A 19,946-nucleotide genomic window follows, 5' to 3' on the forward strand; every position below is an offset into this window, starting at 1 on the left:
AGTTTGCTCTTTTCCCAGTTGACCCGAAGGCCCAACAGTGCTCACACAACTTATCCCAAGATTTTGTTAGTATCAGCTAATCATCTAGATTGTTGAGAATGCAAACCCATGCTCTCTAAGGGGAATAAAAGCCACCTCCGCAACTTTCGTGAAGATGCGGGAGACAGGGCCATCTTGAAGGGCAGGACCTTGTACTGCTATGCCCATCCTTTGAATGCAAACTGCAGAAAAGGTCTGTGGTGCTGAAAAATGGATACATGAAAGTACGCATCCTTCAGGTCGAACGCTGCAAACCGATCTTGGGGACAGACGCACGGTCTGTAGAAACCAGCAATACCAGGCCTCCCCAGGTGCTTAGAATCCATACAAGCGGGACTAGCAGAACCACAGCCATACCTACAGTGGGGCAGCAAGGTGGAACCCAGGTCAGGTGGTGGTCCACTGGATACCGCTGGTATGCTCCTTGAAGAGGGCCCAGCATGTTCCGTGGGTTGCTCCACTGGATCGGAGGAGCAAGATGAGCGGTGGTCCCCAGAGGGTTGGTTTCCTGCAGGGTTTGCCACCACTGCAACCCTCAAACCACCCGCGCTACTGTCGGAAGTGGTCTTTGTCTGCTGGCCTCCAGAACGAGCCCCAGATCGCGGGAGCAGGACTCCGCCCCCGTAAAGGTAGCTTTGCATGGTGCACAGCTCTGAGATGGTCTTCTTCCCGCAATGGGAACATGACACATCCACAAAGGCCACCTCAGTGTGCTTGACACCCAGACATGTGAGACAGTGATCATGGCCATCACCCGGTGCCAGGTAACAACTGCATTCAGAAATGCATGGGTGAAACGCCATCCTTACAAGGACGATACATCATCTTTATAAAGGCGCACTCATGGAGCTCTTTTAGAGGAAATTGCTTTTAGTGCTGAGGTGCACAGGGGAGATGGCCGCTTGCAACATGACAGGGGGTAGTGCAGCCTGAAGTGTGAAATCCACTCAACACTGGAATGACTGCTGCTGAAGCGCCGTCTCGCCAACACAGAAAGCTTCTGAGAGCGTGGTGAACTCACAGTTCACCGTAAACACAGCAGAGCAGAACAATACTGTCGCTCAACTCCGAAGCGAAAAGCTGGTATGCATTGCACCTGCTGCCTTCTTATACTCATGCGGTGATCAGCGGCAGCTGGTTGCATTGGCTCATTTAGTTTACACTCAAAGTAGATTGGTCTATTGAAGCGATATTCCAATTTCTTCGGTCATCAACGTAATGTTGAGAGTGACCGACTGAAAGGGAACCAAAGTTTTGGCACCATTGCTTTCCATTATGTGGACAAAAACATTTCTCTAGCAGTATTTTCACACAGTTTGTTGTATTCAATAATATAAGAAGCTTACCATAGTTTCTCTAGTTTACAGTGTGGATCCTCCAGAAGAGCAGAGAGCAGTCTCACTCCTGAGTCTCCTGGTTTATTACAGCTCAGATCCAGTTCTGTCAGATGTGAGGGGTTTGATCTCAGAGCTGTTATCAGAACAGCACAGCCTTTCTCTCCAATACTGCAGTCACACAGCCTGCATAGTGAAGAACATGAATGATATCTGAGACTGGGCTAAAGCTTTAGTGTGTGTGTGTGTGTGTGTGTGTGTGTGTGTGTGAGTATTACTTTTTTCCACATGATTCCTGATACTTGACTAGTTTATCATTTTCATTCTTCAAACCTTTTGTAGTTCTTTACATACAATTATGTTAAAACTTTAGTATAACTGTGACATATTACTTTGCTGTTTAAGATTGTGAGGAGGTTGAAAGGGCAAGTATATTTGAAAAATAGACATCACTCTTCATTTTTCTCACACTGAATTAGGTAAAAAGTTGCATTTATGAATGTTGCTCCCTCTTAAACAAATACTCTTCAAACTGATTAAAATAATCTAGTCTTCGTATCACTGTGTACATGTAAATATGTTATTCAAGAAAGATTTGTCAATTAGTATTTTTGTTATTATTTATCTGTGTTTTGTTTTAGATTATACTTTTATAATATATAAGTGTATTTACAAACATACATTAAAATGTAAATATAATTATAATAATTTCATTTGATAATTTGTATTTTGTGACTGGTGTGTGGTAGTTAACAATGAGGCTAAAGATGGACCGATGTAAAAGGCACGTAAAAAATTATGACAGACTTAAGAAGCAAATGAGAATTATTAAAATTAAAGGCTTATATATGAAGCAAAGGTCTTGTTAATGTTTTCAGTTTTGTTTTCAAGTAATTGAATAAACAGACTTTAAATAACTGAAGAATATGAACATTTTATTATTAAGTTTATTTAAAAATATGACATCACTCACAAAATATAAACATTATTTTAGTTTATATGCTATAAAGTCATAATAATTTAGTATGAGATCTTCAATCAGTGTAAGAATCTTTCACAATCTTCTTTTTATAAAGAAACATTTAGTTTTATAGATCCATTTTGCAATGTAGTCAGTTAATAAAAGTAAACTATTTTATCAAAGCAGAATATGGTACAGACATTGCTGTAGGGGTTGTTTTAGACAATAATTAACCCTCTATGGTACGGAGTTGCCATATGGCAACAATTAATTTATACTCATGTCCTTGTTATTCTGAAAAAACTACGATATATCACATTATGGGGATTAAAAGGGTAGGCCTTAAGGTAGCCAATGATGTGCTGTTTTTAAGTCACATGACAACTGAATGTCCTCCCAAAACTCATTTTTCCATGGTCAACCTCACACAGAAGACACCTGTTGAAGTGCTCCAGAAATTGCTCTATTAACCTAATTTCTCAAGGGGGATTTTTTGCAACATCTTTGGTAAGTAAATTAGATATTTTAATTCATAAATCAATTTTGTCTAACATAGTTTTACTGTACATTAAGAAAATATCAAGGTTGCCATATGGCAACACTATACCACAGTGGAATTTCAGTAATGTATTTCCCCACTGGGATTTTTTATAGAAAGCAGCATCAATAAAATTATCACATTTATTTAATGATTTGAAGTTTTTATTGTAGTATAGTTGTATTTATGTATAAATAACAAAATTATGTCTTCTTTTCAGAAAATGAATATAGCTATATTTTATGGAAAGGGCAATAGGAAGAGTGCAGACTTGGCCTGTAATGGAGAAGAAAGGGAAGTGCAAATACCCTGGCTTCAGGGGGATCGTCCACATGAAGTGCAGCAAATGTGACTTGCACATTTGCATCACAGCTGAAAGGAACTGCTTTTTGCAGTTTCATGGGACGTCATGAAATTTGACATGAGTTGGATTGAGACGGGTGCACATGGATGGGCTGTCACCAGTTTGAGTCTCGGTGCTGGCAGGAGTTGTAGTTGGGAGGTTTTGAATGAACAGCGCTCTCTTCCACCCTCAATACCCATGGCTGAAGTGCCCCTGAGCAAAGCACTGAACCCCCAATTACATCACTGAACCCCCAGTTGCTCCCCGGGAGCTGGATATATAGCTGCCCACTGCTTCAAGTGTGTGTTCACTTCTCACTGCTGTGTGTGTGCACTTGGATGGGTTAAATGCAGAGCACCAATTCCAAGTATTGGTTACCAAACTTGGCAAATGTCACAACTTTCACTTTTCACTTTACTTCAGGGAGCCGCCTATCGTAATACCTATATCTTATGTTTTCATGTTCTACTTGGTATTAGTGCATGTTCCAAGCTATCATACATTAACTTAACTTGTATAAGATACTTTCAAAAATAACTGAATTTGGTGGAAGTACAGTGTGTTACAATAAAGTTATTCAAAATTATTAAGTTATTATAATTAAAAATCATAAAACATGTGCAAAAAGCAATTACTTTCAAAATGAAAGGTGTAGTATAACCAGGAGGAGAGCAGTGATGTGTGAACTGAATTTGGTGAAAGTACAATGTGTTACAGTAAAGTTACTATTTTTCTTTTCAATTTAAAAAAATCATAAAAAATTGTGCAAAAGCAACTATTTTCAAATTGAAAGTTGTAGTATAACTAGCAGGAGAGCGGTGATGTGTGAACTGAATTTGGTGAAAGTACAGTGTATTATAGTAAAGTTATTAACTATTATGTTCAATAATGTTGAAGTTATTAACTATTTTTCATAATACAAAATCTTAAAAAATGTGTAAAAGCAATTACTTGCAAAATGAAAGTTGTAGTATAACCAGAAGGAGAGCAGTGATGTGTAAACTGAATTTGGTAAAAGTACACTATGTTACAGTAAAGTTATTAACTATTTTTCATAATAAAAATCATAAAAATGTGCCAAAGTAATTACTTTCAAAATAAAAGTTGTAGTATAACCAGCAGGGGAGCAGTTATGTGTGAACTGAATTTGGTGAAAGTACAGTGTGTTACAGTAAAGCTATTAACCATTATATTCAATAACGGTGAAGTTATTGAAATTTTTCATAATAAAAAGTGCAAAAGTCGAATCTGTGAATATCTTGCCAATTTTATCGAACTGAGCAAGCATGATCCTGGTTACGCTACTAAAAAGCTCCAAAACTATATTTATCGTTTGAAATTCTTAAAGGGGGGGGGGGGGGTGAAATGCTATTTCATGCATACTGAGTTTTTTACACTGTTAAAGAGTTGGATTCCCATGCTAAACATGGACAAAGTTTCAAAAATTAAGTTGTATGTTTGAAGGAGTATTTTTGGAACAAAAATACTGCTTCCGGTTTGTCACAAGTTTTGGAAAGTTTTTTTTTTGAGTACGTGTCTGTGTGACGTTAGATGGAGCGGAATTTCCTTATATGGGTCCTAAGGGCACTTCTCCTGGAAGAGCGCGCGCTCCCGTATAGCAGAGCAGAGACGAGACTTTCACCGACCAGAGCGAGAGCGAAATGTCACAGAAGAAGTGTGTTTTTGGTTGCGAGGGCAAGACAAACCTGCACAGTTTACCAAAAAAAAAAAAAAAAACATCAAGGGACCAGTGGACGGAGTTTATTTTTAAAGAGCATCGACGGAGTTGTGCAAGTGTTTTTATTTGTTCCCTGCATTTCGAAGATGCTTGTTTTACAAACAAGGCCCAGTTTGACACCGGATTTGCATATCGTTTATTTCTTAAGGATAATGCAGTCCCAAAGAAAAAAGGTCACGATCGTGTGTTGGAACCGCAGGCAGTGAGTAAAACTGCTTCAAATATCTCTGTGTTGTTAACTTAGCTATCGGCGCGTAAGCACATCAAGTAAACATCTTGTACACTTTAAAGAAAAAAAAAAGATGACATAAAGTGGAACTTAGTCATTTTCCAAAACCGCTAAGTGTAACGGAGTCCAGCGAGTAGTGCTGTGCAGGTAAACCTCCCTGATCTCAAGAGACGCACTAGCAACAGACACTAGTGGCTGTAGCCATTTAGCCTCCTTGTTAGAGGAGACCAGGGTTCGAGCCCCGCTCGGAGCGAGTGCGAGGAGCGTCAGAAAGGACCCGGGAGAGAGGGGTTACATTAGCAAATATATACAGTTTCAATACATACCACATAGAGACGCTGTTGTATTCGTTGCTCCTGCTGCTCTCGTTCAGTTTCAGCTTCAGGATCTAATTCTGTATCATAAATAAACGGCTGAATCTGACTGTTAGACATGATTTGTTTTGGATGATGTTTTTTTTTTTCTCCTCACGGTAATGTCACAACTTCCAGATGCTCTCAACGCAAAAGCCTACTCGCGCTCGTGATTCTTTAGCTTCGCCCACACGTCATGCCTCCAGCGGCTCGTGTTTTTCAGGAAAAAATCGGCACAGACTATTTTTCTCTTATAAATATAATAAAACTAAAGACTTTTTGGAGATATGAAGTATGCAGTACTACTCTATAGGTACTCAAGATTAACGGGAGACTGAGTGAAAATGAGCATTTCACCCCCCCTTTAATAAAGCTTGAATGACGATTTTGAATGCTGAGACTTCGTTTCCTGCTGTTTTGTGTCTATCAGCTCGTTGTCTGTGTCCTCTCTGCTCTGCGATGTTTTCATGAAAATGAACCTGTGACGTGAGAGCACATACACGAGAGGCTAGAAAAAGAAGTGATGAAATGTGATGCGGAACACTAGAGCAGACGCCTCACATCCTTTTTTGCGGCTAAATTAAATGCTTCTTTCAGTATGATTGAATAAAAAGAAAGTAGCATAGTAATTATTGGGTTGGCCGATCAGATGTCAGGGGTGTCCAGTGCCATCCTGGACACCCCTCTGGCTCTGCCACTGCCTCCTGCTCCCTCTTTCCCACTTCAATTCCTGTGAAATACAATAGAAGAATGCAGTTTCTGATGCAGACACATTATACATTGAGTGTTGTGGGGACCCGCTCTATAAGTAATGGTTTTAACTAATATTTGCTTCATCTTTATTATAGTTTTCAGTTAGTTAGTTAGTTTCAGTCTTAAATACAAACAGATTATTATTATTAATGTTATTTTTAGTCTTGAGGTCAAACAGCAGCACATACACACTGTTTCTGGTGTGATATTTGTGCGGTCCTGTAGAGTGTTGTTACGTGTGTCTCACGTACGCCCCGGCCCAGAGTCCTCAACTAATTAGTAGTGCTCATTTCTTAATTCTTTTGTCTCCAGATTCTGATTGGTCGAGCTGGGGAAACAAGGCTATAAAATGGATGGAGGCGGACCCTTTCAGGGAACTCGCTGCCAGCCACAGACTTCACCATACCACATCGTCTCCTGCTCCTATTTTGTTGTTATTTTGGAGTAGGGAGCCCCAGCCTGTTTCTTTTAGTTTAGTTATTTCTTTATTATGTGGCTGGGCTCCCTATCTCATGATTTTGGTTACTTTTGTGAGTATTTTGTGTTAAAATAAATGATTATTTTGGGATACTCCAGCCGTGTCCATCTATTATGTTATGCGTCCCTTTAAACTCCTAGACCTTTGTAGGGACCGTAACATAATTGGGGGCTCGTCACAACTATTTTTAATTAACTGAGTTAACGTTTTTTTTTTCAACAAAATTATATGGTCGGAAAATTGTTTTGGATGTGGTTTAATTCGATTTGCTACAACTTAATTGCAAGCCGCTTCACTTCATGCTATATTGTACCAAAAAGCTGTAGGCTAGTTCAAGTCATTCTTTACATTGAATATAGTCAAAACGTTTTTTTTATTGCGCTTAAAGGGATTTTTGGTGTACCTTTTCGTCACTTTCTTTGTTCCCAGTTCGCGCCAAGCTTTTTGAACTATTTATGAATGAGTAACCGTAATGACGTCATTGCTCGAGGGGTTTTCCAGTCATTGGGAATTCCGTGCGGCGCATTATAAGCAGAAGCGTGCGTGCTTTGATGGACAAGTTTATTTGTTGTGTTTAGGAGTATTCTTCATTTTTGAGACCCTTTACTTGGTATTGTCGCGGGAAATGCAGGTGAGTGAAGTGTTTTTTCTCTCGTGCACTGTTTTTTGATTGATAGCGGCCTTTTCTCCCCTGTTAGGCTGAAGAGGTGTTGTCCTTTGGGCTTCACCTATTTTCTTTTTGTGTTGATAGTGTCGCGGGGGAGCGGTTAGTGTTAGCTGCGAAAGCAGTTATCTCGGGAGCACGTCCGTAGGCTATTGGGTGGTTGTCTATTTGGCCTCTCAAACCTACTGGTTTTCAGTGCATAAAAACCCGCCGCAGAACCTGCGTGAAGACTAGGGTTTTAGTGAGACAGGTGAGATTGTGTAAGGCAGGTACAGATAGAGGGGTGCATTGGTTTGCTTCGTGTTTTTGCTGTGCGCTATTCTGAATCACCACTTCACTTCACAGTGCATTTCCCAAATAACAGTAGCTATTATGTATTTTGGCTTCTGTTGTTTTGTATTTTGCTGTTGGCTGGATGAGGCTTGACGCGGTCTTTTTGTCCTCTTTAAGTGTTTTCTATATTTTGACTGCGTGTTTTTTCGGTCTCATTATGGAGTTTAGTCTAGAGGACTTTGTAGCTCACCCAAATTTAGAAGAATTTGAACAATGCACTAAAAATAATCTGATCTCGATTGCTGCTCATTTTAAAGTGCCCATCTCAAAACAAGATAAAAAACAAGATATTAAATATCAATTGCACACTGCCTTAGCTGAAAGAAAGTTTCTCCCTCCTATCAGCGCTGTCCCTTCACATTTTGTCACGCATCCCGATCCGGAGCTGCGTAAACTTGAGTTACAGGTGGAAATGAAACGCTTAGATCTTAAGGAAAAAGAGCTCCAGCATGAGTTTGAGCTGCGCAAATTTGAAATCGAGGAGACCGGAAGACATGAATCAGTACGCGTTAAAGCTAGACAGTTGAGCAGGGATTCTGCTATGGACATCGATTTTGATGTTAATAAATGCATTCGTTTAATCCCGCCTTTTTCTGACAAAGATGTTGACAAATATTTTGTGCTGTTTGAACGAGTAGCAACGACCTTAAAGTGGCCTACGGAGGTTTGGCCTCTTCTTCTGCAATGTGTATTTACGGGTAAAGCCCAGGAGGCGTATGCTTCTCTTTCGCCTGATGCAAGTTTAGATTATTACCAGGTGAAATCTGCAGTTCTAAGGTCTTATGAGTTGGTTCCTGAGGCTTATAGGCAGAAGTTTCGCCGTTATAAGAAGGCCGAGGGCCAAAGTTATGCTGAATTTGGTTGTGAGAAAATTGTATTGTTTGATCGTTGGTGTTCTGCACAAGAGGTGAAGAACTTTGAGCAGCTTCGTGATTTAATCCTCATGGAGGAATTTAAAAATTGTCTGCCAGACAAAATTGCAACATACTTGAATGAACAAAAAGTCACTACTGTGTCGGCTGCTGCTATATTAGCTGATGAATATGTTCTGATCCACAAAGAGAGCTTTGAAAAGCCGCCTTTTCCTTTGTCGCAGCGTGGTCCTATTACGCACCCTCACTTTAATGAGCATGTCAGTCCTAAAGACAGTATAACTAAGGCGAGGCCTGTGTGTGCTTACTGTAAAAAGCGTGGCCATCTAATAAACAGCTGTTTTCTGTTGAATAAAAAGAAACCTAAGGCAGTTGTGCTAGTCAAAACATCAATAGTACCACAGCCCCCTCAAACTGAACACATGGATTTGGACATTTATTCTCCTTTTATTATGAAGGGTGAAGTCTCATTGCCTGACAGCTGTGTAAAGGTCCCAGTAACAATTTTGCGTGATACTGCTGCTTCTAGATCTATTATTCTTCAAAGTGTGTTGCCTCTTTCAGATAAAACTTCCTTAAGCTGCGATGAGCTGGTGCAGGGTTTTGGAATGAAGTTTGTAAATTTGCCCATGCACTCTATTCAGCTCGAGTCTGACCTGGTGTCTGGTCCAGTTGCAGTGGCTGCATGCACTGTTTTTCCTATTAAAGGAGTGGATTTTCTTTTGGGAAATGATTTGGCTGGGGGTAAAATTCTAGTAAATCCTGAAGTTACTACTGTGCCCCTTGTCTCTGAAGGCCCTGATGAATTGCAGATGAAATATCCCACAGTGTTTCCTGTATGTGCTGTCACGCGTTCTATGGCTAAAGCTAATGTTTTGGAGCATGATTGTTTAGAGGGTAGCTTTATGGTGCATCCTGAAATGGAGTCAAAGTTATCTATTAGTTCCAACACGTGTCTTCCTCCTACAACCTCTGATACCATGGTGTCATGTGAAGGTAGCGTGCACCGGTTGCTAAATACTGTGCAAGAGCCAAAGGAACAATTGGAGAGCTTTGGTGGCTCGCAGATGTCTCGGAAACATTTGATTTTAGAGCAGAAGCGTGATCCGTCGCTCTCCTCTTTGTTTGAATTAGTTGTTTCTGAGGATCAGCTTGCAGATATGGCTTCTGGTTATTTTCTTAAAAAAGATTTACTGCTGCGTAAGTGGACACCATCTTACGCTTCCACAAAGGATGATTGGAGTGTTGTCACACAGGTTGTTGTTCCAAACTATTTTCGCAATGAGATACTGAGTCTGGCACATGACAATCCGTTATCCGGTCATCTAGGGGTTACCAAAACCTACAGTCGTATTTTGCGCCAATTTTTTTGGCCAGGGTTAAAACGGGATGTAAAGTTACACTGTAGAACATGTCATACGTGTCAAGTTTCTGGAAAGTCGAATCCACCCATTCCACCATTCCCTTTATTCCCCATTCCAGCTGTTGATTCACCATTTGATCACGTTATTGTTGATTGTGTGGGTCCGTTGACCCGTACCAAATCTGGTAACCAGTTTTTGTTGACCATTATGTGTGCTTCAACACGCTTTCCTGAAGCTATACCTATGCGAAAAATCACTGCACCTGCAGTTGTAAAGGCACTGGTTAAGTTTTTCTCATTGTTTGGACTCCCTAGGGTAATTCAAACAGACCAGGGCACAAACTTTATGTCTCGTGTGTTTGCACAAGTGGTCGGTCAGCTGAACATCACCCATTGTTTTTCAAGCGCTTACCATCCGGAAAGCCAAGGTACACTTGAAAGGTTTCATCAAACCCTTAAATCTATGCTTCGTGCTTATTGCCTTGAAAATGAAAAAGAATGGGATGATGGTGTACATCTTCTGCTATTTGCAGCTCGGGAAGCTGTGCAGGAATCTACTGGTTTTAGTCCAGCAGATTTAGTGTTCGCTCATAATGTACGTGGTCCTTTAAAACTGCTTCGGGAGAATTGGTTGAATGAGTCTCAACCGAAAAATCTGCTTGATTATGTCAGTTCCTTTCGCTACAAGTTACATCGTGCTTGTGAATTGGCTACACAACACTTGTCTGCTGCTCAGTCGAAGATGAAAGGCTGGTTTGATAAAAAGGCAGTGGCCAGACAGTTTAAGCCTGGGGATAAAGTTTTGGTGTTTTTACCCATTACTGGGTCCAGCCTTCAGGCACGTTACAGTGGCCCCTATGTAATAGAAAAGAAAGTCAGTGACCGGGATTATATCATAGCTACTCCTGACCGTGCTCGTCGTAGCAGACTTTGTCATATTAATATGATCAAACCTTATTATGATCGTGAGCAGTTAAACAAGTTCAGTCTTGGTGATGTTAATGCAGTCATGGCCTTGTCCAATGCTGAATGTTCAACTGTCTGTTCGCCTCGGCCTAGTGCTTTGAAGGTAAATGATCCTTCGGTGTTGCCATTCGGTGCTGAAACCGTTCTTGAGGCCTGTGAGTTGCTAGATTTTTCTGATGTCGATTGTGACATGGAGAGCCCTTCTGTTGCTACAATTCAAGGTCGTTTAAAAAATTCTGAGATGCTTGCTAACCTTGATTCTTGTTTTTTGCATCTCCCTTGTTCACAGCGTATAGACATTTTAAGATTAATCAAAGGTCATGTTTCACTGTTTTCAGATGTGCCATCCCAAACACATGTATTACAGCATGATATTGACGTTGGTGACAACACGCCAATTAAACAGCATCCGTATCGTGTCAACCCTGAAAAACGTCAACGCCTCCAAAACCAAGTTAACTATATGTTGTCACATGGCATTGCGGAACCTAGTATTAGCTCATGGAGTTCGCCCTGTCTTCTTGCTATCAAGTCTGATGGGTCTGACCGTTTTTGCACAGACTTTAGGAAGGTTAACAATGTCACTAAGCCTGACTGTCATCCTCTTCCTCGTATGGAGGATTGTGTTGACCGTGTGGGGTCCGCAGCTTTTGTGACAAAGTTAGATCTACTTAAAGGCTATTGGCAGGTGCCTTTAACTCAGCGTGCCAGAGAAATTAGTGCATTTGTTACCCCTGATGCATTTTTACAGTATACTGTAATGCCTTTTGGGGTACGCAATGCGCCTGCTACTTTTCAGCGGTTGGTTAACCGCGTTTTGTGGGGGGTGTCAGGGTGTGAGGCGTATTTGGATGACATAGTGGTGCACTCTGCAACATGGGATGAGCACATCGATCAGTTAAACCAGGTTTTTCAGAGGCTGGTTGATGCAAACTTAACCGTTAATTTGGCCAAATGTGATTTTGCTCAAGCGACCGTAGTTTATTTGGGTAAAATAGTTGGTGGGGGCATGGTGAAGCCGGTAGAAGCAAAGATTGAGGCTATCACATCATTCCCAGTCCCTTCAACTCGTCGTGAATTACAGCGGTTCTTGGGAATGACTGGGTATTACCGAAGTTTTTGTAAAAACTTTTCTTCAGTGGCTGTCCCACTCACTGACTTGTTGAGTCCAAAAACTACCTTTAAGTGGTCACCAGAATGCCAGCATGCTTTTGAGTCTCTTAAAGCCCTTCTGATGCACGCACCGGTTCTTGCTGCTCCAGTGTACGATCGTGATTTTAAACTAGCTATTGATGCTAGTGATGCGGGAGCAGGTGCTGTTTTGTTGCAGGATGGGTCTGATGGTATTGAACACCCTGTGTGCTACTTTTCTAAAAAATTTCAAAAACATCAAAAGTCTTACTCGACAATTGAAAAAGAGGCTCTCGCTCTAATTTTGGCCCTTAATAATTTTGAGGTTTATATTGGATCCTCTTCGCGTCCAGTTACAGTTTATACAGACCACAATCCTCTGATTTTTATTAATCAAATGCGTAATTCCAATCAGCGCTTAATGAGATGGGCTCTGTTTGTTCAAGATTTTAATCTGGAGATAAAACATGTAGCTGGCAAAAATAATGTCCTGGCAGATGCGTTGTCGCGCGTTGTTACATGGTGATTGGGGGATTTCTTTATTTTTGGCTCCCCATTCACCATCTGGGGGTGGGGGTGTTACGTGTGTCTCACGTACGCCCCGGCCCAGAGTCCTCAACTAATTAGTAGTGCTCATTTCTTAATTCTTTTGTCTCCAGATTCTGATTGGTCGAGCTGGGGAAACAAGGCTATAAAATGGATGGAGGCGGACCCTTTCAGGGAACTCGCTGCCAGCCACAGACTTCACCATACCACATCGTCTCCTGCTCCTATTTTGTTGTTATTTTGGAGTAGGGAGCCCCAGCCTGTTTCTTTTAGTTTAGTTATTTCTTTATTATGTGGCTGGGCTCCCTATCTCATGATTTTGGTTACTTTTGTGAGTATTTTGTGTTAAAATAAATGATTATTTTGGGATACTCCAGCCGTGTCCATCTATTATGTTATGCGTCCCTTTAAACTCCTAGACCTTTGTAGGGACCGTAACAAGTGTTAATGGAAAGTTGTCAAGGATATGCAGGACTCAGATGCAGGTAACAGAGTTTATTAGCCCTCACTGGGCAAACAGTAAAAACAAAGGAATGGCTACTCCTCAGAGCAGAGCCAAAGAAACCTCTCAGCGGGGACCAGTCCAAGCGTCTTCTGTGACGCAATGTCAAATCACATCCACCAGAGCGTCGTTGGGGACGCAACGTCAAGTCACACCAAAATCCCTGAAGGAAAGGACAGAGTGCAGAGAGGAGCTGGGGGTCAGGTCTCAGAAGATCCAAAAGAAAGGTGAGGCAGGGACCGGAGGCAGAACCAGTCTAGACTGACAGGAACAGTACTAGAGGGAAAAAAACACAAATCCAAAAACACGACAAGGCAGGACTAGGCAGACAAGTTGAAACAATCACACTCGAAGCACAAAACAATCACAACGGTCTGACAAAAGACAGAGCACGAGAGGAACTAAAATAGAGGAGAGCTAATGAGGAAGGAGTGGCTACAGGTGTGACGGAACACAGGGAATTAAGGGTAATGAGTGGGAGGGGGAAGAAACACTGACAGCAGAACACATGAGCTGTCAAAACAAAACCCATGTGTTTTGAGACTAGACACACAGACAACAAGACAAAAATATAGCAACACAGACCTAAGTCATGACAGTACCCCCCCCCCCCCTCCAGCAGCGCCACCAGGCGCAACCAGGAGGGTCTCACCTCGTCGCCGGCGGAAGTCCTCAATCAGAGTCTGGTCCAGAATATCCCGAGCCGGAATCCAACTCCTCTCCTCAGGACCGTAGCCCTCCCAGTCCACTAGATACTGGAAACCACGGCGTCTAGCATCCAAAAGTGTAAACAGTGTTTCTCACAGTGTAAACAGGAGTACCATCCACTAGACAAAGGGGGGGAGGGGGGTATGGGGGAAGAGACAATGGGATTAAGGGGGGACCTAAACACAGGCTTAACCCTGGACACGTGAAAGACAGGGTGAACCCGACCAAGCGTGGGAGGAAGCTTGAGCCACACTGCCACCGGACTCAGGACCTTGGTGATGCGACATGGCCCAATAAACCTGGGTGCCAGCTTACGAGAAGGCACCCGGAGAGGCAGGTCTTTGGTGGAAAGCCATACCTTCTGTCTGCAAACGTACTGGGGAGCCGGAGTCCGGTGACGGTCAGCCGCCAATTTGATCCATCTGGAAGCCCGGGCCAAGGCCTCTTCAGCCCTCCTCCAGGTGCGCCGACACCTACGGACAAAGGCCACGGCAGACGGGACCGCAGCTTAGGGTTCCTGTGCAGGGAAAAGGGGTGGTTGATAGCCAACAGCACATTGAAAAGGAGACATATCCGTAGACGCCCCCGGGAGGGAATTGTGGGCATATTCAACCCACAACAAATGCTGACTCCAGGAGCTCGGACTCGGTGATGCTAGGCAGCGGAGAGCACGCTCAAGATCCTGGTTGGCTCGCTTGGCCTGCCCATTGGTCTGGGGGTGGAAACCTGAAGACAGACTTGTAGAGGCCCCGATCTGTCTACAGAACTCTCTCCAAAACCGGGAGACGAATTGTGGTCCTCTGTCGGAGACCACATCAACCGGAAGACCATGGATCTGGAAGACGTGGTCCACGACCACCTGAGCTGTCTCCTTGGCGGAGGGGAGTTTGGGTAAGGGGATAAAATGGGCCGCCTTGGAGAAGCGGTCCACCACCGTCAGAATAACAGTGCTACCTCTCGACGGGGGAAGGCCAGTGACGAAATCAAGGGCCAGATGTGACCATGGACGAGAGGGAATGGGTAGAGGCTGTAACAGACCAACAGGAGACTGGTTAGAAGTCTTATTCTGAGCACAAACTGAGCAAGCCAACACAAACTGCCTGACATCTTGGACCATGGATGGCCACCAAAATCGCTGACGGATGGCAGCCAGCGATCTCCGAACCCCTGGATGATAGGCAACTCTGGACTCATGACCCCACCGAAGGACCTCAGGACGCAGCGCAGCCGGTACAAACAACCGACCCCCCGGACACCCCCTTGGGACCTCCCCCTCTCGCACGGCCTCTCTTTCCCGTCGTTCGACATCCCAAGGAAGGGACCCCACCACCACCTCTCTGGAGAGAATGGTACTGGGGCTCACCTCCTCACCGGGATTCTCGAACAAACGAGAAAGGGCATCAGGTTTAACATTCTTTGATCCTGGCCGATACGAGAGGGAGAAATTAAACCGCCCAAAAAAAAAGTGGCGCCACTCCCCCAAGGCCAGCCTGACTGCCAGCAGCTCCCTGTTACCTATGTCATAGTTTCGCTCGGCTGGGCTCAGACGGTGAGAAAAGAAGGCGCAAGGATGCACCTTCCCATCCTTGGGGACCGCTGGGACAGGACCGCGCCTACCCCGACATCAGAAGCATCCACCTCAACAATGAATTGCCATTCCGGATCTGGGAGACAAAGAACAGGAGCAGAGATGAAACGGGACTTGAGAGCACCAAAGGCCTCCTGAGCTGGTACATTCCATATGAACGATACCTTAGGAGAGGTGAGTGCAGTAAAGGGTGCAGCAACCAGGCTAAAGTTCCTGATAAATCGCCTATAGAAGTTGGCGAACCCCAAGAACCGCTGCAACGCCTTCCGTGAGTCAGGGGTTGGCCACTCGGCCACGGCCCTTACCTTAGCGGGATCGGCCTTGATCCCCTCCGTCGAGATAATATGCCCCAGGAACGAAACCGACTTGGCATGGAACACGCACTTCTCTGCCTTGACGTACAGCTGGTTCTCCAGCAGCCGTTGTAGCACCTGACGGACATGTTGAGTGTGGACCTGCAATGAGGGAGAGAAGATGAGAATATCATCAAGGTACACAAAGACAAATCTGTTCACCATGTCTCTCAACACATCGTTCACCAGGGCCTGGAAGACAGCTGGGGCATTAGTAAGCCCAAAGGGTAGGACCCGATATTCAAAGTGTCCCGTCGGGGTGTTAAATGCTGTCTTCCACTCATCCCCCTCACGTATACGGATCAAGTGGTAGGCATTACGGAGGTCTAGCTTGGTAAAGACCTTGGCTCCCTGTAACAACTCAAAGGCTGATGACATCAAAGGCAGAGGATACCTGTTTCTTACAGTGATGTCATTGAGGCCACGGTAGTCAATGCATGGTCGCAGGGAGCCATCCTTCTTCTTAACAAAGAAGAACCCAGCCCCAGCAGGTGAGTAAGAGGGCCGGATGAGGCCGGCATTTAAGGAGTCCTGAATATACTTGTCCATGGCCTCTCTCTCAGGACCAGACAGGGAATACAAACGACCCTTGGGCGGAGAAGTGCCTGGGAGGAGGTCGATGGCGCAGTCATACGGCCGATGAGGAGGCAGGGATGTGGCCCGGGACTTGCTGAAGACCTGACAAAGATCACGGTACCCCTCCGGGACTCCGGCAAGTTCACCCTCCTCAACCTGAAAAACAGGAGACACAGAGCCAGGAGACAAAGCAGAACCAAGACAAGACGCAAGACATGACTGACTCCAAGAGAGCACAGAATTGCCGGACCAATCCACATGAGGGTTGTGCTGCACCAGCCACGGGTGCCCAAGGACAACAGGAGCACCCGGGGAATCTAGGAGGTAGTACGCAGGACAGACACAGGCCCCGAATCAGACGATCCTGCTTCTCTTTAGGGGTGAGGCGAAGACGCCCCACTTGCATAGGCTCAGGGTCTGTTGACAGTGACAAGGAGGTGGAAGCACTACTAGGAGCGCCCTCCACCAGCATCCAGGAGGACTGAGCACCACGCCGCTGATGTCTACGCTGAAGGCGCCCCTCCACACGGAGGGCCAGATCCACGAGGGTGTCAAGACTCTGGTAGATTATGAGTGGCGATCTCATCCTGGATGTCATCATCCAAACCTTCACGAAACCTTGCACGCAAAGCTGCCTCATTCCAGTCACAGGAGGCTGCCAGAGTTCTGAACTGGATGGAGTAATCGGTGACTGATTGCCTGCCCTGGCTCAACCGCGCTAACTGGGCAGCTGCCTCATCGCCCTGAGCAGAGCGGTCAAACAGTTTGATCATGTCTGCTCTGAAGTCTTGGAAAGTGGCACAGAATGGAGCACGGGCATCCCACACAGCTGTTGCCCAGTCCCGGGCCTTTCCTTTCAAGAGGGTGATCACGAATGCGACTTGGGACTCCTCAGTAACATAGCGCCGAGGCTGGAGGGCGAAGACCAGAGAACATTGGGACAGAAAGGCACGGCAGGAGTTAGGGTCCCCATCATATGGCGGTGGACAATTGTCATGGGGTTCAGGCTCAGCATGAGTAGCCGATCTGCTGGCCAAGGCTTCAAGCTGGAGCCTCTGAATCTGGAGATTGAGGTCCGCTACTTGGGCTGTGAGGCCCTCAACCTCCCTTGAGGTGGTGGTCAACTGGCTGGAATGCTGTCCCAGAAGAATGCCTTGTTGACTGACTGCGACTCTTACTTGGTCTGCACCTGCTGAATCCATCGTGGTCAGACCGTTCTGTCAAGGATACGCAGGACTCAGATGCAGGTAACAGAGTTTATTAGCCCTCACTGGGCAAACAGGAAAAACAAAAGAATGGCTACTCCTCAGAGCAGAGCCAAAGAAACCTCGCAGCGGGGACCAGTCCAAACGTCTTCTGTGACGCAACGTCAAATCACATCCACCGGAGCGTCGTTGGGGACGCAACGTCAAGTCACACCAAAATCCCTGAAGGAAAGGACAGAGTGCAGAGAGGAGCTGGGGGTCAGGTCTCAGAAGATCCAAAAGAAAGGTGAGGCAGGGACCGGACGCAGAACCAGTCTAGACTGACAGGAACAGTACTAGAGGGAAAAAAAACACAAATCCAAAAACACGACAAGGCAGGACTAGGCAGACAAGTTGAAACAATCACACTCGAAGCACAAAACAATCACAACGGTCTGACAAAAGACAGAGCATGAGAGGAACTAAAATAGAGGAGAGCTAATGAGGAAGGGGTGGCTACAGGTGTGACGGAACACAGGGAATTAAGGGTAATGAGTGGGAGGGGGAAGAAACACTGACAGCAGAACACATGAGCTGTCAAAACAAAACCCATGTGTACTGAGACTAGACACACAGACAACAAGACAAAAATATAGCAACACAGACCTAAGTCATGACAGAAAGTCCTGTGAAACCCATTGTACTGAATACAAACACTGTACGGTTAAGTCTTGTGGGGACCTGCTCTATAAGTAATGGTTTCTAACTAATATTTGTAATATCCTTATTATAGTCTTCATTCGCGGGTGATGAAGTTATGACAGCTGTGGAGAACTGCTCTGCAGCTGTCGGAGCTACAAAACTTCTATATAGTCATTTACACTCCTACTGGACAAAACAAGCAGTATTCTCCTGCACTTGAAAAAGGACTCTTGGCCAACTTTACAGGCAGAAATCCTGATGAAATCAACATAGATCCAGAAGTTACTCAACAAATCTTAAAAAATTCTCTCTCTGGCTGCATTTACACTGGCACAAACAATTACAATTTTTCCTTTTGTGACCCAGATTGGATATTGTTGCACACATTTAAATACAAAAATCCGACCAAGATCTGATTTTTTCGCATCTGTCCAGAGCCCCTTACAAATCTGGTTTTAAATTAGATACATATTTGGACATCTGATCTGTGTCTAAATGTATAAATCTGATTCCCATTGGAAATACCAGCCACCAAAATGTGAGGATGACACATTTGCCCATTGAAATAAATTTTCTTAAAGTTTAAGAAGCAGATATTGCTTATAAACACTGGCACAAAATGTCTCAAGGTTACGAATGTAACCCTGGTTCCTTGAAGGAACGAGACGCTGTATCGAATGCTTTGGGGAACGTCCCTGACGAGACTGACTCTGAATATCATGTGCAATCTGTCCAATGGAAGGGTGTGACGTCATGGGCGGGGTGACGTAGCAACCAGGAAGCTATAAAGGCACTTGCCACGCTGCTGACTTCAGCTTCGAGTAGGGATGCAAGCGCCGATTGGGGTGCCGGGAGTATAGCGATACGACGCAGCATCTCGAAGAGCACAGCTAAGGTAAGAGGACAGAAGAGCCAGGAGTGGCTCGCATATCGAGATTGGCTCCCAAAGGAAGGGGAAGACCAGAGGACTCAAAGGAGACATTGATAGCCTCGACAGCACACAGCGGAGGAAACGTGTAACTAGGGGGTGTCTACCCACTGACTGATCATTGAAAGGAACATGGTAAGCAGCTATGGCCACCACGTACACCTTTAAGGTGGAGTGGGTTAACCCCGCAGAGAGCTCCAGAACTGTACGAACTGGGCAGTTAACAACCCATCAGGGGCCACACCCACAGTTTCCACAACTCCGGGTGAGGGTGAATTATTTTGCTCTGCGCCTGTGAGAGTAGGTTTGTCCTGATCGGTATCTCCCACAGAGAGCTGTCGAGGAGCGAGACTAGATCTGCGAACCATACTCGGCCCGGCCAAAACGGGGCTACTAATAATAGACAGACCCCGTCCCGGCGTACTCTTGCCAGAACACCCCGGAGCAGAGCAATAGGGGTAAATACGTACAGACGAAGCCTCTGTCAGGTCTGTATCATAGCGTCCAGTCCCAGAGGAGCTGGGTGAACTAGAGAGAACCAGAGGGGACATTGTAACGTCTCCTGAGTCGCAAAGAGGTCCACCTGGGGTGTGCCAAACACTCTCCATATCTGCTTCACCACCTCGGGGTGAAGTTTCCATTCCCCGGGCCTTGACCCCTGTCTCACAGGTATGTCTGCTCCCACATTCAATCTCCCAGGAATATACACTGCTCTGAGCAAGAGGAGTTTGCCCTGGGACCACAGAAGGATCTGGTGTGCCAGC

The 19,946-nt window shown here is 44.8% G+C and overlaps 1 protein-coding gene and 1 long non-coding RNA gene across 7 annotated transcripts in view; one reads left to right on the forward strand and one right to left on the reverse strand.

The window, feature by feature from the left end:
• Positions 1-19,946, reverse strand: part of LOC127987351 (NACHT, LRR and PYD domains-containing protein 12-like) — a 795,441-nt gene that overhangs the window by 727,003 nt on the left and 48,492 nt on the right. For all 6 annotated transcript variants that reach the window (XR_008161173.1, XM_052589641.1, XM_052589640.1 and 3 more), the window contains exon 10: positions 1,386-1,559. Coding sequence is in view for 5 of the 6 variants with exons in the window: in XM_052589641.1 (XP_052445601.1) it covers positions 1,386-1,559 (174 nt within the window). In the remaining variant the exon portion in view is untranslated. The remainder of the gene's footprint in view (positions 1-1,385; positions 1,560-19,946) is intronic.
• Positions 6,532-13,012, forward strand: LOC127987374 (uncharacterized). The gene is made up of 2 exons (XR_008161181.1): positions 6,532-6,818; positions 12,755-13,012. It is a non-coding gene; the product is annotated as an uncharacterized LOC127987374 (long non-coding RNA).

This window comes from Carassius gibelio, chromosome B22 (assembly GCF_023724105.1).
Source record: "Carassius gibelio isolate Cgi1373 ecotype wild population from Czech Republic chromosome B22, carGib1.2-hapl.c, whole genome shotgun sequence".
Classification (NCBI taxonomy): Eukaryota; Metazoa; Chordata; class Actinopteri; order Cypriniformes; family Cyprinidae; genus Carassius; species Carassius gibelio.